Here is a 26355-nt window from a genome sequence, read left to right on the forward strand (position 1 = left end):
ACAAATGGGTTCGTCATACAGCAGGTTAAGGTTACTGGTATTTTATAATAACAACCAGTAGTCTATGCATGGGCTATATAGCCTAACGTAGCCTATTATATCCCGGTTGTATTTTCAAGTAGTTCCTGTTAATAGTCCATTTCCCCAGCCACACATGAAGTCAGCACACACTCCTGGTCCGCCTCGTACACTCAGCCTACGTCACTGACTTCTCCACTCTGCACTGTAGCTGCCGGGGGACAAGGGGATGCAATGTGATGGGACGAGGTGGAAAACCATGAAAGAACAAGTTAGAATAGTGACAGTTGCGATGTAGAGATTTGTTTTTTGTTTTTTCATAAAAGAAAAAAAACATGGCGAATCTAAGTTATCCACTTCAGGTGACCTCCGCCCAAGCTCAGATCCTTGAAAATCCACTTCAGGTAGGCTACATTTGTTTTAACTCTAAAAAGTTTGCGAAGTTAAATAGGATCAGGTATTTTAGGAGAGTGTCGCGGAACCTATGTGATGTGATTTAGCCGATTGTTTCTGTGATTATGGAATTATTTACCGGGCTGAAAATACAACATTTTACATCCTGGTCTTTATTTATTTATTTATTTTTTAAAGTAGCCCATAAAAGCGTATTGTCTATAGAAAACAAACACCAATTTGAGATAATTATTGGCTATTCTTCTTCTGGCTATTTCATCTCATTCTTAAATGTAGACTATGTGTGCAGAAAACAAACCCACACACAATAAAAACACGCGAAACAGGTTCAGGGTCACTGTAGCCTAGACTGCAGATAGGGTAATGAATATTGTGATTGTTTCTTTATTAAGTTGGTCAAAACAAACCTACAATTGTATAACCCTCCAAAGCTTTGTGGTTGGGTGCAGGCTGTGTCGATGAGGACACAAGACAACTTTGAGAAGTCTCTTCATCACGTTGAATATGCTTGGCAAAGTCTCCCTTTTGTAATGTACTATTATGTATGCATCAATCCTCTCCCACTCTTACACAGACAGACATTTTTGTCCATCTCACACATCCTAACATGTTGTGTTTTTTTTTTTTGACATAACCAAGAGGGGGGGGGGGGGGGGGGGGGGGGTTACAGAGCAGAAGAGGAGGAATGAGAGGCGAGAATAATGAGTAATGGCTTATTCGTGGGTTGAGAGATAATAGATCTACTGTAAGAGTCCTGAGCAGCTGGCTAATGGTCCTAGCTCCTCCCTCTGTAAAATGCCACCCACCATCCTAGAGAACATCCCAGCATCCAGTGGACAATATCTTACTGTCTGAAAATGTTTGCATGGTGCAAATGAAAGCAAAGGTTCGTAGAAATTGTCCAGTTGGTTGACTTAGGTGGGTGTTGAAAGACTCTACCACTTAAAATAACTGTTAAAAAGAAATATTGCTGATGTAAATTTAGCCACATTAATCAACTCCACAATTACCTTCAGTCTGTAAACTTGCCAGCAGGTCATAATATTGCAAGATGATAACTAGCAATATCCCTCCAAAGCATATATTGTAATCAGCAACACCAAATGTGAAAATATTGTAAAAAAAAAAAAAAAAAAGTGGTTATTTTGATAATAATACGCTGAGTATACTCATTTGATTATAATTACTCCATGGTCCTCATCTTCTTCTTAATGCTACTGCATGACAGATTTTTTAAATCACATAATTGTATGATGCTTATGCTGTCCAAAACCTTAGCATTTCAGTCTGTACATTAAATATGGAGAGTTTTTCCTCAGAAGCAGGTCACTTTTCTGACCTTACTCTCACGTTGCCCAGTAGGTCAGCAAACAGTTTAAGTCAAATTGTAGCAGTGAAAATAGTGCCCTAGATTAGAGCACTTTTTTTTTTTACATATTTTCATACAACCTCAACCAGTGCGTCATTTGTAACTCCGACATCAGAGACAAAAGTGGAGAGCTTCATCCACAGACTTTCCCACCCCAGGGCTGGACAGATCTCTATTGTCAGCGCACACAAAGGGGCATGCTGTCTATCTCTGTGTCTGTCTGCTTGTCTGTAGGTCCGTGTCCTAACAAGTAGGCGGTAGGATTAGTGCTGTCAGTCCCTGCATCACTTTTAATGCTCATTTAACACATTTTGACCTCTGTTTAAGTTTACAATCAGACATGGTGTTACCCGATCAATCTCCAAAAACGTACCGCATCTTAGCATTTACTTGTTAAGAGTCTAGCAGCAGCATTTGAAAAATATATAGTTTCCTGTATTTTCCCAGTAAGTTTTCAAATCTATTCTGGTTGCATTATGAATTACACCTTTGTAACAAGTACGTACTTATAAAGATTCCAAGAGATGGATTTCATTTTCTAACAAACCTATTGACATAATACTGAGATGAATCAAAACATATATTTTGAAATACAGAAATAATCAGAATTATTGTGGTTGGGCTTATTTCAACTACCTTATATCTGTGTTTCAGTATTTGTAATAGTTAGAGGTTCCTGTTTAAACAGTCTAAAAGACATGGTCAATACATAGGTTTTGTATTGGAATAAGATTTTCACATCTCATTCCCTTTAAATCGAAAGTGATTTCTTTATTCATGGATAGACGGGCCGTGTCGACTCATGTAACTTCTTGCCTTCCACTGTGCCACACACACTGTTCAAGATATGTGTCGCTTGGATTGCGGTTATATCCGCTGATGCAATACCACATCAGAAGAAATGATTAGTGACTTTTTAAATTATGAAAAACAATGTGTACATTAACATGCCAGGCACAACATAGCCACTTTATTAATTATCTGATTCTCCAGACATGCTGACAGGATAAGACAGAATCTTAGGCCAACTCATTTCCTGTGTTCTTAACATCAGACATAGGTAGACTATTAACATTTATTTATTTTTGCTGCTCCAATGCATGGCTGTCTGCTCTACTGTCTGCATCATGGGCAACTGGCAGTGTGTTGATATCTGTAGGCTGGTAAACAGGTAGTTATACCAATGTTAGTGATGGGCTTGGAAATGTCAACAATGGGCCCATAGTATCTCATGCCACATGCAAAGATTATAACATATCTTTATGACTTTTTAAGATTGATCATATGTTGTTTTTTTATATTCACATTTTTTTGACAAGAAACTAGCAAATGTAATGTGAGGGGTGAATGTGTGGTTGGATGGTTCACTCTACTTAAGAAGAACAGCAAGATAAAGATGGATAACGTTCTCAGCATCACTTTACTGTCAGACATATTTCATCCGCTTCACAACCCTGTTACTCATCACATGTCGCTGAGCAAACCAATCAGAGATGAGGATGACTAAACTCAAGGTAAACATGTAATGAAAACCACAGAGGTGGATTCAGCATATTTTGATCGCGGTTATGCTGCTGATAATATTTCAACGTATAAATATAGAAACAATAACTTTGCAAACTCAAATATTTAAAATGTTCACCGATACATGATGTACACCTATTTAGAATTTAAACTCAATTCTATAAAGTGACTGTAAAAGCTTACACAAGTATTAAAGAGCTCAGATACAAGTACTGTGCCTTGTTGCTTTCCACCATTGTGGAGACAAAGGTGCCTTATCTCAAAATATTTCCTGTGCTACCACTGCACATTAAAGTGTAGTAGCCAAACAGTCAGCTACATAAGCAGTCGTTTTATAGTAGTAAAACTATTTAGAACACAACTGCAAAAGGTAAAATGGGGAGCTTTTGTGGTGTGACGTCTCTCGGTTTCCCTTAAGTAAACTATGCAATGTTTGCTAAGTAGGCCGACAAGCCAGCGACACTCCCAGTGTAACGGCCCTTGTGTCCTCCACGGCTCTGTTTGTTCTTCCTGTGACAGGAAATCTCCCTCGGTCGCCGTCTCCCTTTTTCCTTTTTTTCTTCTCACCCTATCCCACGATCTCCTCTGTGGGTCTTTCTTTTGTGCCGGAGTATCGGCTCCTGCTGTCTGAGTGAGATTCCTACTTTGAACACTTGCACTGCTACTTCACTACTGCCTGTGTACGTGCACACACACACACACACACACACACACACACACACACACACACACACACACACACACACACACACAATCAGAGTCGTCCTGCACACACACAGTCGCACAACTCTTTTTGCTCCTCAGTCTCTCTGCCTATCAACCAGTGGGCTTACAAACTGCATTGACGTGACATTTCTGTATGTATGTAGAAGAACACCAATATGCATACTGGCGTTTAAATCCCCCCCCCCCCCCATCCTTGCTGTCGGTGTGCTGTAATTTGATTGAAGTCATCAGGCTTCTTGTAGGGATGAATGCAGTGCAAGGTGTTATAAGAAAATGCATGCAAATTGTGAAGTAGAGTAGTGAGTCAGTAAGGGTATGTTGTGTTTTCTTTTTTTAAATAAAAAAATTACTTGAAAATTCTCAATTGGCTTACATTCTTTGTGCTGGAAATGTCTGTTAACAATGCAAAAGAAAGGATCACGAGTCAATCAATGTCTTTGTTTAGTTTAATTCTTCTTGCAAGTAGAAGGAACAAAGCTTCAGAGTGTCAATACAGGCTGAAGGAAAAGCTCCAAGTAATCACAATATGCTTGAGTTTATATACACATGCTTCACAGAAAAACCTTCACGCCTATGTAAGGATTGCAGATACAGGCGCAGTCAAATATCAGAGACATTTCAACACGTCGCACAACAGTAATGTCAAGGAAACTTCAAGTCTGAGTATCTTTGATATTTAGCTATTTGTGAGAAACCTTCATCCTCGGGTAAAGACAAAACAAGAATATTACGTATTAACTTATTGTAGCATTTCTCAAGCGAGCTGTGAGTAAAATGTGTCCTCGACAGTAAACAGAATTTTTACCATTACATCTTAAAGTGGGTTTCTCAGGGAAATAAATAGTTTTGTGAGTGTACAACATTAGGAATTTTACTTCCATGAAGGCTGTTTGATGGAGTTATGTTGTGATGTGATACGATGAGTTCAAAGTAAATTGAGATCTGTGTTGGTGTACAACCTCTACCCGCACATTTACAAGCAAGAACCACACCCTTTCACCCTTTCGCCAATTCATTTTTCCGTTTACTGTTTCTTCCCACAGACCTTTCTCCTGGGAATCATAATCTCTATTTGTGGGAATGTCCTCATCAGCATATCTCTCAACATACAGGTAGGAAGCTGAACAGCAGACTCAACACAACCATGCACGTCATGCCTGTAAACACTGTAGCCTATATTGCAACTGTCGTTCTTTGAGTGAAGAGAATATCTCTCCACCCAGCTACATATTGCATTTCACGAGGGAAGTACCTGACATGTTCTGTTTGTTCTCCAATGTGTGGAAGCTGTCTCGACACGGCTGGATGATTTTGACGTCACTACCATTACAGTATGCTTCAGGCGATCTCTGACACACTAATCCGCGTAGCTTAATGAATTGTTTATTAACCTAATGTTTGCCTTAACCTAAAGATTAAACCTACAGGAGACATCACGGACCACTGTAGTCTCATTTAGCCACTTGTTAGCAACCGCCTTTTTTAAAGACACTTAAAAAATTCAATATTCACAAATGAGAGTAATACCTAACGTAGTTTATGTCGACTAACAAAACGGCAACATCTCTTAAGCTTTTGTTAACCACAGTCCTTATTTCAGGCGTCTAACCAATTCTACAGTTCACTTAGCAGATGCTTTTATCCAAAGCGACGTACATCAGAGAGTAAGAACAACACAAGCAAGGATCTAGAAAAAAAAAGGAACAATGTGAGTAAGAGCAAACGATCAGCTTTGAGTCTGATTGGACACACAGGTGCTGACAGGAAGTGACCACAAAGCACAACATTGAGGGCAGTTCTTGAGAGCTCTAATCAGTATAGAAACCATCTTATAAGTCGTCTTTATCAAACAAAAACCATCGTCACAACCATCATCATCATCAATAATATTGAGACCATCATCATTAAGTTAGTAGGTATTCATGAAAGAGCTGGGTCTTTAGCTTTTTCTTAAAGGTGCAGAGGGACTCTGCAGATCCAATGGAGTTTGGAAGTTCATTCCACCACCGGGGGGCGACAGAGGAGAAGAGTCTAGTCAGAAACCCATTCATAATCCCCATTGACTTTGAGAGGATAGACCCCATGGCGCTCAGATGCTAACTTACTTCTGGGTTTTAGGACTCATTCCTGTGGCGCTCTATAGTCCAAGCAGAGAGTTGAATAACAGGGAGCAGTGTGTTGACGCCCTGGAGGCAAACAGATGTGCCACTGTTGTTCCAAAGTGGGCCTAGATCTCTGTCACTGCATCAGGGTGGAGCCTCCAGACTACCGAGCGTAGGTCTCCTCTGGACACGCTCTGCCCTCAACAAAGCCTGTGCCCCTTGAAGGGTGTGCAACACTGCATGTGGCAGAACCATTTCCAAGAGGCTGGATTTTCAGGGGCCAGGCATAATTTTAAAGCTGTGAAAAAATGATGGAACTCCTTTGGGCCAGTGAGCCCCCATGGTAATCTACCTATAAGTATAATGATGACCTAGAACCAGACCATGTGGCCAGTTTGGGGCTATCAGAACGAGCCATGCTATCTCTGTCCGAATCCTCTGCAGAACGCCAAAGGTGAGGAGGGAAGTCGGGGCAGCAGTGGGCCAAGTTATCATTACTTCCCACGGGTAAAGAACAGGGAGCAGCAGTCTGGCATATGTGGCCTGCCGCTCTGAGGGGGCAGGAAACATTGAAATGCCAACATCCACTGCTTGAGCACCATCCTGAAAGTGTGTGGGGTGGTGATAACAACAATGTGACTGCACATTTCATATATATTGTGAATTAATATTGTTAATATTGTGAACTTGACTCATCCTGTTGTTGTATTTTTATCTTCCGTCTTGCTTTTCTTTGTATGGATCCAAGAAAGAATTGTTGTTACTGCGGTAACAGCTATTATGGGGAATGTTACAACACAAAGATGATACATCGCTCCCAAAGGCGAATATTTTATTTTGCCTTATATAAGATCAATAAAATAAGGTGTTGTGTTGTTATTTATTTCTATGTTGATCTTTATTTGGCATCATTTGTTTTGTTTTTCTCTTTTATTGTTTTTTATTTTAACACCGACTGTACCACAGGTAGTTCTTGACAGGTAGTTTGGTTCGTCATTCATTATCCAGTAAATATGCAAAATATGTGTACCTTATTGTAAGGTGTGAACAATTCATTATTCATATAAACTTACTCTGGAAAGTTTGCTCTTACTTCAGCTGATCGTACATTATGTGTATTATGATTTGGGGTCTGGATGTCAGAGGGAAGCTGACATGTTAACAGAAAGCATTGTGCAACAGACAGCTAAAATATTAATTTTGAGAATTAATATAAGTGTTTAAAAAAGGGGAAATCATTTTCAGTTGATGTTGTGATTGCCATTACAATCAGCCAGTTAAGTCATCATATTGCCTCAACATAATCTCTATTGTACTTGTGTCTGACCTGATTATAATAGTTGTACAGCTTTAACAGATTGCATAAAATGGGCCTCTGATAAGTTGTTATTATTATAATTTCAAGTGTAAGTGATTTTTGAGCTGCATGCTAAGTAATTCAGAGAGTAGATGTGATGTATTGACTACAAACCCCCAACCATCTGCAGACAGATTATGGCTGCATGACATTTTTAACCTTTAATAGCTGTAGGTTAAAACGTCTGGGTTATCCCGCTTAGATAGTTTAGCAACAAAACACAATTCAATTAGATTTTTTTCACAGTTGTTATATATGTGTGTTAAAAGCTGTAAATATATCTTTGTTTTGAGTGCTTGAGTATGAATCTCTTAACCTGACTGATGTTTTGGGTTTCAGAAATATGCTCATGTCCGCCAGGCTCAGCGTTGCTCTAAGCCCTACTACACCTCTGTGATATGGTGGTGTGGTGTGATTCTAATGGGTGTTGGAGAACTCGGGAACTTTGCTGCCTACGGCTTTGCCCCGGCATCACTCATAGCCCCCCTGGGCTGTGTTTCTGTCATAGGTAAGTGTAACCTTTTTGCCCCCTCATACATTATCTATGCATGAAGGCATGAAGGGAAAGGTTGAGGGAAAACCATAAACTTGTGACGTCTGATCTCTTGATCTTGTCATGTGAGTACTTACGACGATGCATTTAAAAGTTGAAGTGGAAGTTGATTTAATGCTGGAAAGGAGAGGTAGGATGGGATGTTGAAAATGAACAGAACCCTGATTCACAACATGTCAGCTGAGTAGTTTAGCATTACATGAAGAATGTTTTTTTTTTTATCAAATATTTGCATTTACTTGAAAATGTAAATGAAGAAATAATAAAATTAAAAAGTATAGTTTTTTTATTCAGTCCAAGAACGTTTGTTTGATAATCTCCTGCATTACAACTGTATAACATATGTCTAATTTACATGTTAATGATGTTTTCATAGGAAAAGACCTTTTAAGAGTAATTTGTGTTGATGAGAACGTACAAAAAATGTAAAGAGCAAAAGGTACATACAGTTGTAGTTCTCTACAATTGAACTATTCTACAAGTCATTTAGCAGATGCATTTTTTGCAAAGCGACGTAAATCAAGGAGTAAGTTTAACACAAGCAAGGATCCAGTTAGAAAAACGGACTTCCTCACTGTGGCTGCTATTTTGTCTGTCTCACCTGTGTGTCTACATCCATCTGTGTATCTGCTTCTTTATTGGAATCTCTTAGAAATGCATTTTTGATTTTCTTGCTCTCAGTCTCTGTGATAACCAAACGGTGCCTGTCCCTTGAGTCTACACACTTTCTGGAGTAACAGTAAAATGAATTGTGGGGGCGCAACTGATTGCTTTTGAACATTGTAGTTTTTTGACTATTCAAATATTAATGAATGGGCCAGTGGAAAATGTGTCATGGAAAGGCATCTTGATTTGTTGCTCATGTGATATAGTCCTAACAAGTGAAATGTAATTAGACAAGCTGACAGATTTGATCATGACATAAACACATAAACACATCAAGCACTGTGTTTATTCATGTGGACTAGCTCTCAGTGTCTGTAGGAGCCAATTATTATTATATTATTATTGTAAGGCATTGACTGCTATGTTATTGCTAACAGAAAGTAGGATGATTAAATCTACAATTTGATCTGGTATCTAGACTCTGAAATGTATTTGATCGACTTTTTAAAATTGACTTTGAGAGGATAAAACTGTGCCATTGAATAAATGAGTCTTAAAGTTATTGTGGCAGGTTTTATTGGTGGTTAAACTCACATGAAACGTATTTTCACTTTGCAGCCAGTGCTGTCATATCCGTGGTTTTTCTCAAGGAGACGGTGCGTGCATCTGACATTGTTGGTAAGAGCAAACACTTGAGAATCAAAGTACTACAGGGCCGACTCGCTCTCAGTTTTTTTTAAATTCAGTGTCTCTGTCTTTGTCTTCATCTCTCTTTATCACTGTATAAAGTCTACTCTGTACACAGTTTATTGTGTACCGATTACACTAAATTGTGTTCGAGTGAATTTGTTGATGGAGAATAGTGGCTGCTAAAACAGATGACTGAAATGGTGTTCAAATGATTTTAGGATGTCTACTGTATCCAACAGTCGTTTTTTGCGATGTAAGATGAGCTAAAAGGTTCATGATTTATCCTTCAAGTCTCAATAAAACCTTTTCCATTACAACCTCACCATTCTCTGCCGTTTTAATATGACAGGCGGCACCCTGGCAATAACAGGGACGTATGTCCTGGTGACCTTTGCCCCTCACACCTCCACACACATCACGGCCCATGTGATCCAGTACTACGTGATCAGCTGGCACTTCTTGCTCTATCTTGTAAGTTACACTTTTAAAACTCTCCTGCTTGAGTTCGGCATTATAAATGTTTAAAGACGGTGGCGTTGTCTTCGACTTCCTGTTTTAATGTGTTTTCTCTCCCCACCTTTCCTGTCTCTTTCTGTCTCTCTAATAAAGGCCAAAAAGCCCCCAAAAAGGGCTTTGTGTAATTCAATTATTTTTTAGAGTTGAGAATTTCTGTCATCCATATTACACATGCCACATTTGAATCTAGCTTCTTTTTTTTTTCCAAACCTGTGCAAAGAAAATCTTATAGTCTTAATCTTAACATAGTAGGAAAGGGGCGCTGGTGGCGCAGTGGTTAGAGCATGCGCCCCATATATGGAGGCTATGGTCTTCCAAGCGGGCGGCCCAGGTTCAAATCTGGCCTGTGGCTCCCTTCCCGCATGTCATTCCCCAATCTCTCCCTGATTTCCAACTCTATCCACTGTCCTATCTCTCAATTAAAGGCACAAAAAGCCCAAAAATAAATCTTAAAAAAAAGAACATAGTAGGAAAATAGGTATTAACGAATGGATTTCATGCAAATGTAATCTGAGTTATCATCAGCTTTTAGAGGAACAGCCCCTAAATGCAGTGTCACTTCAGGTAGTTTTTTTCAGATAAAAATATTAACATACATTATTAACAAAGGTCATCCTATAATCACATGATTTCATCTGAAAGGACGCCTCTCATTTAACAACTGTGTCTTTCACACAGCATAGCATTCATTTGTCTATACGTTGCAATGACCAAGGTCTTTCTCCAGACATTTCTGAAACAACATAAAATAATAGTTTTAAATAAGACCCCTATACAACATGAGACACAGGGCTGGTTTTCAGAGACATTGAATGGTCATTTTGCCCATTTTTTGCCAAAAAATATATATTCTGTACTCCTCTAATACTCATATTTTTCATCAATTAGAGCTCTGTGGTGTTGTATAATAGTCCTTTGAACAGCTGAATGCTCTGGACTGAGGATGTTAGACCCTGGGCGGCTTCACATTAAAGACCAACACTTTTTTTTTTGCCTTGGTTCAATGTCTTTGGAAAGTTGAAGGGAATTGAATGTGCACTAATGGTTTGTACCCTTTCTCTCACACAACATTTCAACAGTTCATAGAGGTCATTGTCTTTTGCATCCTGCTGTATCTGTACAAGAGGAGGAATGTGAAGCACATCGTCATTGTCATGCTGCTGGTGGCCCTGCTGGGTAGGAACAAATGGAGACTAGCCCATTGAGGGCAAAGGTTATGCATTAAAGTTTGTTTTTTCGTTGCCTAAACAAAAAAAAAGGACCCATCCTTGGAGCATTATTTACTAGAACAAACAAAGGACCAATGAACAACCCCGACACATATTCTTGCACCAATGAGGAAGTTCTTAATTGTTACAGTACAAGTTTTAAATGTTGAAGTGATCTCTGTCGTCTGTTTTTCTGCAGCCTCTCTAACAGTTATCTCAGTCAAAGCTGTGTCAGGGATGATCACAGAGTCAATAAAAGGCGATCTGCAGTTTATCTACCCCATCTTCCATGTCATGCTTGTGGTCATGGTCGCCTCCTGCGCCTTCCAGATTAAGTAAATCAAGGTTTTATTGTTTACTTCTTTGTTTCTTCTTCTTTACGTTTCTGTTTCGATCCTCTTTTGTATTGCTAAATCCGTCATGTTGACAATATTCAGATTTCCACTTCCTGTACAAAGTGAGATCTATTATTTATTAGACATTCTGACAGTGTACCTGCAGTGCACCTGCTGTAAAATGGGATGTGAAAAGACTGTTACATGTTGTCTATACTGTATAACCAAGGTGCTGCTCAGTGCCTCTCTCAAATCTTCCTTTTCCTCTTCATAGATTCCTCAACCAAGCCATGAAAATGTTTGATGCCACAGAGGTAGTTCCTGTCAATTTCGTGTTTTTTACCGCAAGTGCCATTATTGCAGGTACGTCAGTTATAGAGCTTTGTGGGTTAGTTTCACTCTCTGCATTTGGTTTTTTCTAAACAGCACTTTTCTGGTCTTCTGCCCGCATGTCACATTCACCTTTTCACACCACAACCACGTACTGATGGCTGCTGCGTAAAGCACCCAACTTTTTTATCTGATAATCTGAGGGTCGATGTGTGATCTTGAATTTTTCTACACTTGTAAAGATTGCATTGTCCAGTTAATAACAAAAACTCTATCCTCAGATAATCCCAGTATGTTTTGCACTCAGGCTTTGCAGGGCTACGTTCCAAGCAGAGATTAATTATGTCTTTCTGTGAAAACTTAAATGCATTCTAATGTATTTTGTTTAATGCAGGGATAGTGTTTTACCAGGAATTTGAAGACTTGGATTTACTAAACATTTTTATGTTTCTATTTGGGTATGTATTCAAAAATATACCAAGAATTGCATCTTGAAACGTGTACTGTAAAACGGAATCAGTTCTTCCTTGAAAATCTTTTCCAGTTGTCTTCTGTCTTTCCTTGGAGTTTTCCTCATAGCCAGGAACAGGCCAAAAATAAAGCAACAAGATCCCAATTTTATCGCAATGGATCAAATTCCTGGTAAGATTTTGATCGACTTGCTTTAGGATGCAGTGTGTTATGTGTTGACCCTCTGTGGTGATTGTGGTGTATTGTTTAACTAGTAGTTATTGTAAAAGTCTGCTAGCAGTGATCCTGGATTTAATGTTGATTACTGTGTTCCCAGGGAGAAGGCACACAGACCAAGAGAGGCCTGAGGCAAAGACTTCAACATATGGATCACTGGCAGCAAAACTTATGTGCAACAGAGCTGACCAAACAGGCGATTCATAGGACAAGTCTCTGTTTTCTCTGGTTCTTCACCTATATCTCTTAAACCAACAATAAAGGTTGTTATGTGAGTCTGAAGATTTTTATGTAAAATATTGAATCTCTTTCTATATCTGTGAAGATTTTCATTGATTTGGTGAGACATCTTAACAGTTTTTTTCCTGCAAAGTTGTCAGGAAAAAAACTGATGAGGAAATAATGAATCTACTTGAGACATCAGAAAACAAACTGGCAACAAAGTTTGATTCAAGATAAAGTTCAGGCCACTCTGAAAAAGACTTTACAATGTACGATATGGATTGTGGTTAATTGATCAACTAATTGGTTGGTCCATGTGATCAGTTGAGAATAAAGTACAAACCTTGATAAACCAAAAGGAAAGATTTGTCATTTTGATTCCACAAACTAAGAGCACTACTGCCCTCTAATGGTAGACAAAACTAGTGTTTTACATTTTGTGTTCATCCAGTGAATTGAATTCATTATTTTAAAGTTTTGTCTAGCCTCCTGCTTACATAAAGAATGTCTCTACTTACACCGGGACAAGTTATGAGTCACATGTATGGTTGGTTATAGAAGTTCTGTTATACAAATGTTATGAAAGAGGAAGCGGCAGTAATTGATTTCACATTCTGGTATGGGCAAAGAAAGCCATTTAAACGGAGGCATTCTGAAACCCTGGTCTCAGTTACACATCGAATTATAACAAGCATATACTACCAGCATTATTGTCTTGGATAGAGGGATGTTAAATTACCCATGAGAGATTCATTTTAGAAACTCGGCTGATTAAAAGATCAACTAATCCACTCAACCGACGTATTCATTTGTTTTGATGACTGGTACCTCAAAATTCTCACTGATCGAGTTTCACCTGCGTTGCTGTCAGTTGCTAATGCCATCTTTGATCTGTATGGATTATTTGGTTTAACATACCGTATTAAACTTCATGACCTGAATATACAAGGTAACTTATAGCTCAAGCAGAGAACGGGAAAAAAAAACATGTTACTCAAAACAAATGATCTGAGACCTGCAGACCAACCTCTACAGCATGATTCAGACTTTGTCTCTTCTGCTGCTTAGACAGCAATCGCTTCCATCACTGGTCATTATCGTGATCACTACATCAATGACAATAGATGATTTAATGCACATTTATTGAACTGAAAATGATACAGGATCTCTCTGAGACGTATCAGTTGCATGAAGAGATTTATATGGAAACAAATATGAACGCCAAACTTTTCCAAATTAAATAATGATGCATGTGCAAAGAATACACAATATCTTCAAGATGATAGTACCACCAGATAAATTATAGTTCTTCTTCATGCATACAGTTAGGTACAACACAGTTGATGATGGCAGTTATCAAGGCACCATGATCACCTAATGATTGATCCATCGTGTAACTTACAGTCAGAATGTCTGACCTTTGGTGGACAGATCAATCATTCTCTCTTTACCAGAAATTCAAGCTTTGCATGTTCACATATGCTTTGGTCAGACCTCGATGGTTAATTTGACAAAACGGTAGTGCAGGGAAGTAGGGTTGCGCAGCAGCAACATTCCTCTGTGTTCCATCGGCTGGTTCGAGAGGGTTTTAAGGAGTCCAGCGACACAGACGAACCCCAGAGCCTCGCCACCGCCTACAGACAGTGAGAAGTCACCTTGAGTGGCCCAGCCTAAAGTCAATCGAGAGCAGTGAGAGGTGACTCTCGGCAGAGGGTCTGGCCACAGCCCAAAGGTGAGGTCTGAGGGAGACTGGGAGGGGTCGGGCTCTTTAGAGGAGGAGGGCTTTGGTTCAGAGGCGGAGAGGTGTGACACTACACTCAAAGAGGATGTAGCAGCTTTTCTTAGGCCCTTCTTTTTGCGTTTGATTCTGCTTTTAAAGTGGTCTCCGTGTGGGGGCTCCTGGGGGCCACTGCTGCTGCCGGGTCCTTTGCGCAGGAGCTTCAGGTCCTCTGCGGTCGGGACACAAACCATGGCACGGGGCTCTGGTTTGCCCTTTGACAGCGTAGAGAGACGCACCCACACCAGACTCATTCTGTGTGCTGTGAGAAACGACATCACCGCGGAGTGGTCGAGGGGCGGCTGGTCCCCGACACGGCACAACCTTTGACCTTTAGATGTTGTAGGTCTGCACCAACCAGAGAGCAGCCTCAGTGACTTTCTATTCCTAGAAAGCAGAAAAGCAGCCGATATCCATTAATGACAATTTAATAAATAAAGAAAAAGTTGCATTTCCATTGGTTTTCATTAAGCACCCTATTTTAGTTAAAGTAATTTTTAATGCTAAATGTTGAAAACAAAAAGGCAGTCTATGAAATGAGAATAAAAAAATATGCATGATCATGAGGAATTTTATACATTTGAGGGATCTGGTTTAGATATGCAATACGTTTGAGTAAAATGAGAAAACCTGCAGTTGGTATGTTTTGAATCAATGATGAGATGGTTTTATTATCCCAAAAAATAAGTGAGATTATTAAAAAAAGAATAATTCTCAAGTATAATTCAGAAAAAGTAAAGACAAACATTCACCTTAGTACACTGACACAGCTCAGAGACTTTGTCACAGTGACGGCTGTATGTGACGTCAGCTCCTCCTCAGTCACCTTGTCGCGCTCTGTCGCTGTTTCGATCTGACCGTCTTTCTTCTCTCCCGACTCCATCGCAACAGGCTCCCATTCCTCTGCCAGCTGTTGCCAGGGGCAACGGAATGGAGCCAGACAGCCGTGTTTAATGTAATTGGTCCTTTTGGCTGGCGGACGCCTATAAAAAGATCAGAGGGTCAAATCTTTCTGCGACTGTTGGGGCAGCCCTGTCATTGTATTTAACTAATCGTGACTGGAGAGTAGCAGAGAGTTAGGGGAAGAGCAGCAAACTGATTTAATTGTCTTTCGCCATGCTGATACAAATCTGCATTAAAAAAATAAATTGCTCAAGCATTTAATTCTATCATAACCTTATGCTACAGACTAATGACTACTTTATTTTAATAGCCGATTATCACACAGTTTCATTATAATATACATTAATTAATCTGTTTTCACTCATCGGGTTGATTTGGACTGAGGTCCTTACATCATCACTATTTCTGTTCCCTTTTCTTGTTTCGACTTGAGCTGACCTTTTAAACGTTTTCAGGAGCTCTGCCTCTTGCTCTTCCTGAAACACCACGCCTGAAGGGCAATCTGGGTAATCATGTGGGAAGTGGGGGACTCCCTTTATCTGAGAGTGTTTCAGACTCATGTTCAGCCCTCCGATGCGAACTCCTCTGTACACCTGGCAGACGTGGAAACATCGCACAAAACAGTCAACACTGGATTTTAAAGGAACTTGTCATGAAGGACACCAAAAAGGCTTTTAATGTACCTTACACATTTAAATCTACATATTTGCTTATTGAAAGTAAATGGAACTCCCCTAAGGGATCCAAGTAATGAAAACATCTTTTAAATGGTTTCTCAAGCTGACTTTCACTGTAAACACAGAGATTCATGAAACCTAGAGTTTTGAAGTTTGAGTAAAGTAAATATCTCCTCGATCCTGCCGAGAATACGAATAAAGCATTACAAGATCTCACATATTTATAGCTGACAAACAGAGCAGTACTTTCTAAAATATGTACAAGAAAATGTAAAATGGTGTTTTAACGTTACAGTACATCAAGTAGTAAGATAGGCAGCAACTCATCAGAATCAGAAACATTCTTTTATCCAAAGTTTTCACTCCCTCTTTAGTTGGGAAGATGAAAGTTGATCCATGCTACTTCAACAGAAATAAAAGGTTATGAAGGGACGTTTAAATAAAAGCCTACCAGTGGAACCCAGAAAGCCATGCCCCATCCTTTAGGAAGCAGCAGGTCCCATCCAGCACCCCACGACGTCATCTCACACCCGACCTGCTTGCCAGGCTGATTGACGAGAAGAATGGGGATTCTGCTCTGCGGGGGAGTGGGGGTCAGCCTGGAACCTGGGACCAGCATCTCACTTCTTCTTCTGTTCAACTCCTGTGGGTGACACACAGATGATGCTAGAGGAAGGCCAAATGTCTATCTGGACAAATAGAAGATTTTTGGTAGCATGAAAATGATAAGCTGCCTGCTCTGATATCTTGTTTTCAGTGACGTTGTCTCGGACCGAGCGCTCCCACAGGTAACTCTGACAGCAGTGTTTTGGCACTCCTTTCAGCATCAGCTCCCTACTCTTCTCCTCCGACTCTGAAACAAACATCACACACTGTACGCTCCTGTATGATCAACATCAAAAGAGGATTATGAAGCTTTCTAAACGTGATTTATCACCCAACAGGAACACACCGATAGCCACCCTTCCATGAAACACATGTACTTTTCATTTTTGTGGTTACTCTTTAGGTGAAGCAAATGTTTCATACCCTTAATAATATAGAAAATGGAAGATTGCATAACACACGTTGAAGTCACTGGCTTCAACATTGGGTACAAATATATGACGTTTAAAATATAAATAGTGTTACAAGTGCAGCCAGTACTTTTAAAATGTAAATATCGGTTGCGCTTCTTCTCCAAACAGATGTAACAGTGAAGTATTTCTTGTAGTAATCCGGTTTGAAAATAAAGCTGGTCAACCAAATGGATGAAGGAAGTTTTAACAATCCAGTGTTTCAAAGTCTATTCAAACACTTTCGAAGATAAAGATCAAATAGAGAAGACAATAGATCCCTGTAAGTGAAAAACAATAATGGACCTGCTGATATTAAGACACTAGTTTTTGTTTTGTTAAAAAGGGTTTTGGTTAAAAGGGTCCTTACAGAAATAAAATCAAATTAATCTCTGAATCAATCTAACAGGGTAAATAAACAGTTTTTGCGTTTTCCTCTCAAATGATTCTTCGGCCTGTCATAGTTTAACTCTGCCTGTTTTGGTTTTAGTCAGCGAGCATATTGATGAAGATCGTCAAATCTATTTGAAGCAGGTGTTCAATCACACCCACATTACCATGTGATGTTGAGTGTTTCTAGCAACACTTTCATTTATTCTCCTAATTCCAAGAAAGATTCTATGGGCAGAGAATATAAAAGGATTTTCATCATGAAGTTAATAACTCAGATTGTTTATAATGGATGGGATGGTAACTAATGCTGATCAAACAATGACACCATTGTGTTTTTAGATAGTTTTCTAAAATCTGTTCATTTATCCCACACTCTTATCACTTGAGCACAAGTTCAGTAAAGTAGTAGAGCGTGAGGAATTATGAAAGGCATACTATTAGACAACAAGTCAAGGCTTCATTACTCAAATGTAATTTTATATTTTCAAGTATAACTGGATTTTATTTGGACTGATAAAGTAAATTGAAAAAGAAAAAAATACCAATACATTTAGGACCAGGGCAATCTTTCATAAAATTGTAGCAAAAACTAGATTCAGGAAACGTAGGAGTTTTAAGGCCAACCCCTTCTCTTTTGAGTTTCTCTTCATGGGCACTGAATCAGCTATCATCTGTCACTGAAGGTGTGTTCGGAGTACAAGGTCCTGCCAGGATTCGAACCTGGAACATCTGCATGACCAAGCAGAGGCCCCCTAGAGCACAGAACCAGTAAGCACTCATTGAAACAACCTCAGTAGCAGAAAAACAAACTGATTCAACGCTCAGCTAGTTCCTATCTGACGGCTGTCGGGCCATATTTGGAGAGATAGTATGAAAGCAGTTGTTGAATGACTCGAGCCTGGAATAATTTATGAATTCAAAGCAACTGCTTACCGGTATATTCCTCCAAATTCTGTCTGGTGGGTCAGATTTTACCTTGTGCTTGTTTAACATGTGGCAACGCTACAACTTTCTTTGTTGGTAGAGTCAGCCTTGGGTCTTCTACGGTCAGACCCAGCACGGTGCCGGGGGGGAGCTCTCCAGTCAAATGGATGCCTGAAGGAATTTTACAGTTATGGTTAGATAAACAAAACGCCAAACATCAACGTGCAGAAAAAATATAAACATTTGATATATGTTGGGAAGGAATCCGTTTGCTCTCTGCATCTCGAGACGTTCAAATTAGGGAACCACGATATATAGGTTCAGATAATTTATCAGCCAATATGAGGAATATTTTATAATTTCTTATTCTGATTAATGAAATGCGATGTAACGGTGTTTATTTACTTATTAACAAGCCTACACATTGTGACACAGCAGGTGTTGGTGTGCGAACGACCATCGAACAGTGAAGAACAAGGAGCGCAGCCGCAGCCAGAGTTTACATGGTGTCACCAGTTTTCAATGTTGGCAGAGTTATTTTATTAGAGCAGAATAACTTTGTCAGGACAATCTTAAAAAAGATCATGTTAATGGAGTTTCTCTCCTGGTTAAATAAAAATACAAAACGTAGCAGCAAGAATTCAGACGGGGGAGGGGGTCATCATGTTTTAACAAACTGAATCTTATTAGCCACCTGAAGAGAACAAGGACATGTTAAAGAAATACAAAGCAGACGTAGCTGGTAGCGGCAGCACCAACTCACCGACTCGACAAGCTTTTGAAGAAACAGCCCCAAAGCTAAAGCAATGAAGTTTGTCATCGATTGGACAGAAATAGAAATAAAGGACTATTTTCCCCCCTATTCCCTGGAATGGACATAAGATAAAAATAGATGTATACAAGGACTTTGTAAAGGTTCTGTGAGGCAGGAAATTAAATCAATGTGTAGGTTAGGGAACACCACACAGATCTAAATCTCACATCAACGTGAATGTACAAGTTTATATTGTTTACAAGGAAAACAATCAATCAATAAAACAGGGGGAAGGTCAACTACATGCTTAAACTATATGTTGTGCCTCATTGGTTAGCTGCAGAGTAAAAACTTTTTTTCTACATAGTTAAGAAAAAGAAAAATAGAAAAGTCATAACTGTTTATTTTTGTTTTTCAATGTTTGTAATTTAAAATATTTGCTCACTGCATATTGAACATTTCTTATCCCCAGATGTGCAGAAATGACATTTTATGACCTTTTTTTTTTAATATGAAAGAATATATATATATATATAATATAAAAACATTTACTGGAAATCTTATTGTATCGGCCATCAGGAGCACGTAATAATAAATGATTGTATTGGCTCAAGATAATTCATATCGTGCATAGTTCTAGTGTAGTTCATATGATGGATTTCACATTCGGCCGGTGTTTTACTAAAGACTACATAATCTAGTTCTGTGCAAATCGGCCAGACAGGTGCCTCAAATCAAGCAACGCACATTTAATATTAAATATATGTTTCAAAATATGTGTTACAATGCTTCTGTTTCTACCACAAAGTTATATTTCTCCATTACAATATGTGCAATTGCAATCACATTTTAGATACGCTGCATCACCTTGGTTACAGACATCACTGTAGGACAAGCTACAAGGAGTGCAGAGAAGTTTAAACCACATTAACTCTACAAGCAGGAACCATGCAGTCAATTGTTAGAAAGCCACACCAGCATAGATGATGCACTAATTGAGATTTAAATAACACCTCACCTTTAAGTAGGCGATAGATATCACTTTGCTCTTGATGCAGACTCCTCTTGCTCTCATCTTTGCATTGCTCAGACCACCAGAGGGAGGAGGGCTTGGATTTATGAATTTCCTTAAAACAAAAAGAAAACAATCACTTTTAAGAAATACATTTACTCTGCTGCTTATCACGCTGCTTACACTCAAATTCTTACTTCACAATCCGCAGCCGTGTCCAACGTTTCTGATAGAACGGTGAGAGACTGTGGTCCAATCAGACGAAAACGTAGCATCTCCATAGTGAGGTCACTGAAACAGATCCACAAGGGCAAACATTTCAACTTTAAATACAACAGTTTCCAAAAGAAGTTGGGATACTATATTAAGTGTAAAAATAAACAGAATGTGATGATTTCAGTACTGAAACCCCTTATGCAATTGAAAAAAGCACAAAGACAACATCTTAGTTACTTATAATAAGAAATGTCTTGGTTTTTTTGGGGAGAAATAAATTCCTATTTTGAATTTGATGACAGCTTCAGGTTTCAAATAAGGACTGTGGCCAACAAATGACAGGAACAGAAGAGAAACACTTTAAGGATCATCTCACAATGAATTAGGTCAACAGGTTAGTAACATAACTGGGTATAAAAAAGGAGCTTTTCAAGGAGGCCAAGTCGTTCCAAAGTAAAATCAGGGAAGGAGTTCACTACTCAGTGAAAGACTGCGTTGACAGATGAAAGAAGATCCTGTATATAAACCACATCTGGAAACAACAGATACCCTCTCTTGACCAAAGCTCATTTCAGATGGACTGAAGCAAAAGGGGGGAAACTGTGCGATTAGTTGAAATCTGAAAGATTTGTTTGGATATCATGGATACCGTATTGTCCGGCTGTAGAGAAGTACCATATGGCTTGTTATCACTCACTTGTAATTAACACTTTAAAAGCCAGCTTCCATGATGTTATGAGTATGAGCAGCTGGAATCCTACATGCAGTGAGAATGGAAAAATATATCTCTTTCAAAATGACAGCTATTTGTCTCCTCTGTTCCCAAATGCTTAGTGTTGATAAAAGGAGAGGCGGTGATGACCCTGTTCAAACTTTTTGAAACGTGTTGCTGTCATTAATTAACTTTTTTTTTTTTTTAATTTTAAAGCTGACATTTCTGATTCACATTAGATATACCTTTGAAATTAGATATGTAATTAAAATTGGCAATTCTGTTCATTTTTACATAAACCCTTCAAGTAAAAAATTATTCACGCAAGCATTTTACTTACTTTGAAACACAATGAAATTAAAAACAACACTAACTTAATAATGATTCCAGTGGAGCTTGACTTCCAGGTAATTGGTGTAGCGGGAGATCTAGTTCCATCTCCAATGATCTTTTTGGCTGGAGGTCCAGTTGCATCTTTACAAGTTTTCTTTCTCTTTGTTCCAGTTCTCTGCTTGGCTTCAGGAGTCTCGTTTGGCTTCTGCTCACATTCTGTGGTGGGAACAACCTCAGCAGGAGTCTCCACGAGATGAACTGAAGGAACTACCGCCTCACAACACTCGCATACAGTTTGTAGCTCAGGAAGCAGGTCCTGCAAGGTGCGTACAATAACTTGAGTTACCAGGATTGCCAACTCTTCACGTTTGCCAGAACACTTCATTAGTCAACAAAGACTAATGATTACATCCCTTATACACACACTGTACCTTTTTAATTGTGGGATGAGCCCAGATCCACAACTGCCTGATGGTTGAACCCTGAATCTGTGGTCTCCAGAGGAAGGTCACAGGGCCCAGAGGCTGCAAGGGGTACTGTCCTGCTCTGTACACCACCACACTACCCTGCCTTTGCCCTGATAGAGTCATTGCTGCTGCAAATGTAGGGCCTGGAAACCCCCAACACAAACACATTGCTCCCATTAGTCAGACTAAACATGAAACGTACAACTTGTATCCATGTTAGTTAAATCAAAGCTTTTACTTTCCATATAGTTTGATTAGAATTAATCACTTAACAGTTCACAAAGTATCAATCAAAAATCAGACAGGACAAATAGGAAACAAGGTTAATAGCCAGTTTCAGATATCACTCAGTGTAGAGGAAATTCTCACCAGCCTCCTTGCTTGTCAACCGTGACAGAGAAGCCAGAAGTGTGCTCTCCTCTCCCTGTAGCTCTATGCAGCAGTAGTAGGAATGGTCCTGAAATGTCAATTTCACTTTAATTGCAGGGAAATCCCCTTAAATCAAAATCTAAATGTTGTCACATGAATCAAACAGAAATTCAAAGTCTTACGCTTACCTGAAGGAGGCAGTGGCTGTTCATTGCCCTGTAGCAAGGACGATAGCATTTGTTTGTGGGTCTATCTCCAAGGCAGTAACCCCACTTTTTAACCATAATGAAGCGCTTGGCATGCCAAATGTGAGTCTCCAGCCACACATTTTTTCTTTGACGACGGTTGAACTCCAGCAGCAGGTTTCCGTGCCGCCGGCGGGCCTTGCGACTCTTATTCTTTGCGGGTTCCTTCTTTGATCCAGCCTTGAGGCTCTTCTCTCGCTGGAAGAGACGAGGGGGAAGGACAAAATCATTTCCTTTAACATACCAGAGGCATAGAGCAAGGTCCTGCCAAATGAAACAGGTCAGCAAGTGTGCAACTGTGAACGCTACATGCCTGAGGGGAAAGTTCTAAACCTTACCATTCGGTTAGCTCTGTCTCTCAGTCTGAGAGGGAGCCGCTTCGTATTGTGGCTCATGGCCCGTCTCCTCATGTGTTTAGGCAGGGATCCAAACACATGGCATTTTCCAGTTGTCCTGTTAACAGCTTTCAACATGGCACTTACCTCAGCAGCCCTGGCCCTGGCAAAAGCTCCGCCTGAGTGAGGGTGGAAGCAAGAGAGCAGTTAATATAAAACCAGCGTTCTCGTACATTATTTCACTTTAGCTTCTTCCTCTTTGGGACATTTGTCCAACACGAGTTGGGACCTAATGTAACACTTACTGAAGGACTACAGAAAAATATTCAATTTGATCCACAGGAATGCATCGGGTCCCAAAAAACAACATCGCTTTTCTTACCATTTATTTAGGGATGTTGTAAACAGAGGTTACATCAACCACATATTTTCTGTCTTTGCGAGAATATCTTAACAATGACAAAAAACTTTAATAGCTTCGTGTCATTTTTACAGATAAGAATATTGAGGGCAATACAGTGTGGCATCATTCATGTAGGTCCGCAGACCTTTTCCCATTTGCACACAAAGTAAATCACTGTGTCGTCCCCTCAAAACATGTGGGCACTATCAGGATGCTGGCAGTGCATTGAAGAGCCAAGGAGTGGAATATGTCTATGACCACTAACGGTGAGAAGAACACGGCTTGCAAGAACATGCAATATATATTACACTTTTGCTTGTGCTATTAAAAATTGTAAGATTTTAATATCATTACAAAAATAAAAATGACACGGTGTGACAGAGTTTTTCTAATCCTGTACATTAAAAATGAAGGACACCGAGAAAGTCAAATGTAACGTCTGGTTGTGAAATAAATCTCAATAGGCATCAGGATATCTCAATGGGCAGTCGTTAAGGTTCCTTCAACACAAAACATCCCGTTTACAGTATACAGTACCAAATGAAAACTCTAGAAAATGTCTTCACCTGTTATGGCCTTCGGCATGTCCTTGGCGTAGCCTCCCCCATCTTTCTGGTGTCCACAGGCCCATCCGCTCTGTTGCTGAGGGTTGTTTGGTCTTTTTGTAGATCGAGCGATGCCAGATGGGCCATCAGTACAACTTCGACCTTTGGAAATATTATTATTATTCAGTCATTGCTGGCCATCACAGGCAAATTCAGAATGCATACAAGCATGCTTTAACTCACAGAGGTAGTTTAAATTTGCATCCATATTTCTGTTTTTGAAACAGCATGATTTAAAAAACAAAACAAAGTGGTATGGGGTTCTAAGCTGCTACTAAACTGTATTCTTACTTATTATGCTGTAACAAGGACAGATACAAGAAATCTTTCTTACCGAAGGCCATGACTCTGTACAACAGCTCAGAGAACTGTCATCATGATAATATCTGTCTCTCCACACTGTCATCTGTTCTGCACATGTTTAAATTTACAAATTATCCCTGCACTCAAGTTCACTTCATCTGTCTGTCTACTCACCGTTATATTGAACAGTCTCTGCTTATAATATGTCTACACTCATGCACTTTAACTTATAGTATCACTGATTGCACATCTCCCTATGTCAGGGATCGGCAACTTTGGTCACAGCAAGGGCCACATTCATTTAATTCTGACTGCCAGGGGGCCAAATTGTAAGATACAAAAACGATATCAGTCAATTATGTCTCAAATTTAACTCAACATGTACCAGTGATCAAATATTATTATGGAAATATTTCTGGTTTTCATGATTTCATGGCAGATTTTGTCATGTTTTGATATAGAAAAATTGACCTGAGGGCCACACTGAGGGTTGACGAGGGCCGCCAGTTGCCCACCACTGCCCTATGTCAATACTGTCCATTTACATTTAATCTTCCATATTTAATCTTCCTATTTAAGACTAGTAATGCTTAGTTAAATCCTGGTTGTATATATTCACATTCTTAGTTTTTATATTTTTAGTACTTATTTACTTTGTATTTAATATTATATTATGTTTAAATTTGCTAACATTGTGTTTTTTACTCATATTGTGTGTTTGGATAACCTGCTGCTGTAACGCCACAATTTCCCAATTTGGGATCAATAAAGTTACTCTATTCTATTATCTTAGCTCACCTTAAATATGTATTCTTTAGACATTATTTTTATTTAGTTTCAGCACTTAAAACAAATGTGCATAGATTATATAACTTCAAAGAAATGCTTAATATTAAGCTTCTTACTATTCTTTTATTTATGCTCTTATCTTATCTCCTCTTGTGTTTTAACTTGGTCATTTCTTATCTTACTTTGTCTATTTATGTTTCATACTTATATTTACTTTGTATTTTTATTAATATTATAGTTTTGATTTTTTTGATCCTTTAACCACTTGTTTCTATTTCTTTTTCTGCTCTTACCTTCTTATTGCTGTTATCTTTTGATTTGCTTTTATCTCTTTTAGTTTCTTACATCTTTTTAAATCTTTGGTTCCTCTTGGTCTCAGCTGTTGTTGGGTTCTTGTGATGGTCGGGTTATACATGTCTGTTGGGTATCGTGCACTTTGGGTTCTTTTCTGTTGAATTGTATTTAATTATTCTTAGTATTTTGCATTTGTTTGTTCTTCTGTGTTTGCTTTAGTTTGTTCTTGTTTTTGCTGTTTGTCAAAGCACTGTAAACCTGTGTTTTTAAAAGGTGCTATATAAATAAAGTTATTATTATTATTATTATTAATAAAGTATAACAGTTAACCAGGTGCCTTGGTGTTACTGCAGATTTGTGACACCCATAGTGACTATTTATTTATTTATAACAAGGATTGTGTAATGTAATTTAACAATGTGTTTATTTAATTTAACATTTAAAACACACTAATACAGTGCTGGGAGTCAGAAGGGACAATGTACTGAACATGGACCAGAACAGATAAATACCAGAGACCGGAGAGTCTCCTCCGTTTTGAGTGGATGAATACTGGACACTGGAGGGCTGGTGTCTCATCTTCTTCTCCCACATCTTCGCTTTAGATGACGACATTTTCTACAGAGACGACAGGTAGAAACATTTCAGACACCTGCCGTTGATGTCGCTTCCTGCTAAACGAAACGCTGACACTTCAAACATCAACATCATCAATACTCTCTGTTGCTAATTGTGGCTAGGTGGCTAACTTCACCATAAGTTAGTTCGTTTCTTAATTAACCAAAATAAAAACATAAATTAACAGAGAGTGGCTACAGGCATGTAGTCGATTCTATTCTCCTAACGTGTGATTGCAAGTCAGAAACATTGTTCAAACACATTAAATGACACGACTCTTACCAGGACGCTGCCATGTGCAAGTGTGTCGAGTGTGTCTGCATCACAAACGTGGAGGAAGCGGAAGGAAGTGGAACTACCAAATATGGGCATTTTTTTGTGCTTCTTCTTTGTTTCCGTTTATGGCGGGCGGCTGTCAGCTTCAAGGTGCATTACCGCCACCTATTGTGGTTGGGTATGAACTACAGTTATTAACATATATAATACCCTCTTAGTTTTAAAAAAAGAAAAGTAA

At 39.1% G+C, this 26355-nt stretch overlaps 2 protein-coding genes across 2 annotated transcripts; one reads left to right on the forward strand and one right to left on the reverse strand.

Moving 5' to 3' along the window:
• The first annotated feature begins 194 nt into the window (after window positions 1–194).
• LOC132983435 (NIPA-like protein 2) lies at window positions 195–13081 on the forward strand. The gene is made up of 11 exons (XM_061049728.1): window positions 195–422; window positions 5095–5163; window positions 7850–8018; window positions 9288–9347; window positions 9709–9830; window positions 10955–11051; window positions 11283–11418; window positions 11693–11781; window positions 12143–12206; window positions 12293–12390; window positions 12536–13081. Exons 1-11 carry the CDS (start codon window positions 354–356, stop codon window positions 12640–12642), a joined length of 1080 nt encoding a protein of 359 aa, XP_060905711.1. The 5' UTR covers window positions 195–353; the 3' UTR covers window positions 12643–13081.
• A 701-nt stretch (window positions 13082–13782) lies between these two features.
• Window positions 13783–26181, reverse strand: pop1 (POP1 homolog, ribonuclease P/MRP subunit). Its single transcript, XM_061049729.1, has 16 exons — window positions 26124–26181; window positions 25736–25841; window positions 23799–23939; window positions 22833–23008; window positions 22438–22692; window positions 22250–22337; window positions 21845–22023; window positions 21455–21729; window positions 20350–20443; window positions 20159–20267; window positions 18438–18557; window positions 16749–16867; window positions 16466–16657; window positions 15776–15930; window positions 15187–15417; window positions 13783–14821 (listed from the first exon to the last, which is right to left on the reverse strand). Exons 2-16 carry the CDS (start codon window positions 25836–25838, stop codon window positions 14146–14148), a joined length of 2913 nt encoding a protein of 970 aa, XP_060905712.1. The 5' UTR covers window positions 25839–25841; window positions 26124–26181; the 3' UTR covers window positions 13783–14145.
• Between the last annotated feature and the right edge of the window lie 174 nt (window positions 26182–26355).

The sequence above is a fragment of the Labrus mixtus genome, chromosome 11 (assembly GCF_963584025.1).
Source record: "Labrus mixtus chromosome 11, fLabMix1.1, whole genome shotgun sequence".
NCBI lineage: Eukaryota > Metazoa > Chordata > Actinopteri > Labriformes > Labridae > Labrus > Labrus mixtus.

Coding starts and splice junctions, on each gene's coding strand:
- LOC132983435 (XM_061049728.1), top strand. CDS start 354: ATGGCGAATCTAAGTTATCCACTTCAGGTGACCTCCGCCCAAGCTCAG. Junction 11,782..12,142: donor CGCAAGTGCCATTATTGCAG/GTACGTCAGTTA, acceptor TGTTTAATGCAG/GGATAGTGTTTTACCAGGAA. Junction 12,391..12,535: donor CGCAATGGATCAAATTCCTG/GTAAGATTTTGA, acceptor CTGTGTTCCCAG/GGAGAAGGCACACAGACCAA.
- pop1 (XM_061049729.1), bottom strand. CDS start 25,838: ATGTCGTCATCTAAAGCGAAGATGTGGGAGAAGAAGATGAGACACCAG. Junction 23,009..23,798: donor CATGCCGAAGGCCATAACAG/GTGAAGACATTT, acceptor ACCCTCACTCAG/GCGGAGCTTTTGCCAGGGCC. Junction 22,693..22,832: donor GAGACAGAGCTAACCGAATG/GTAAGGTTTAGA, acceptor CGTCTCTTCCAG/CGAGAGAAGAGCCTCAAGGC.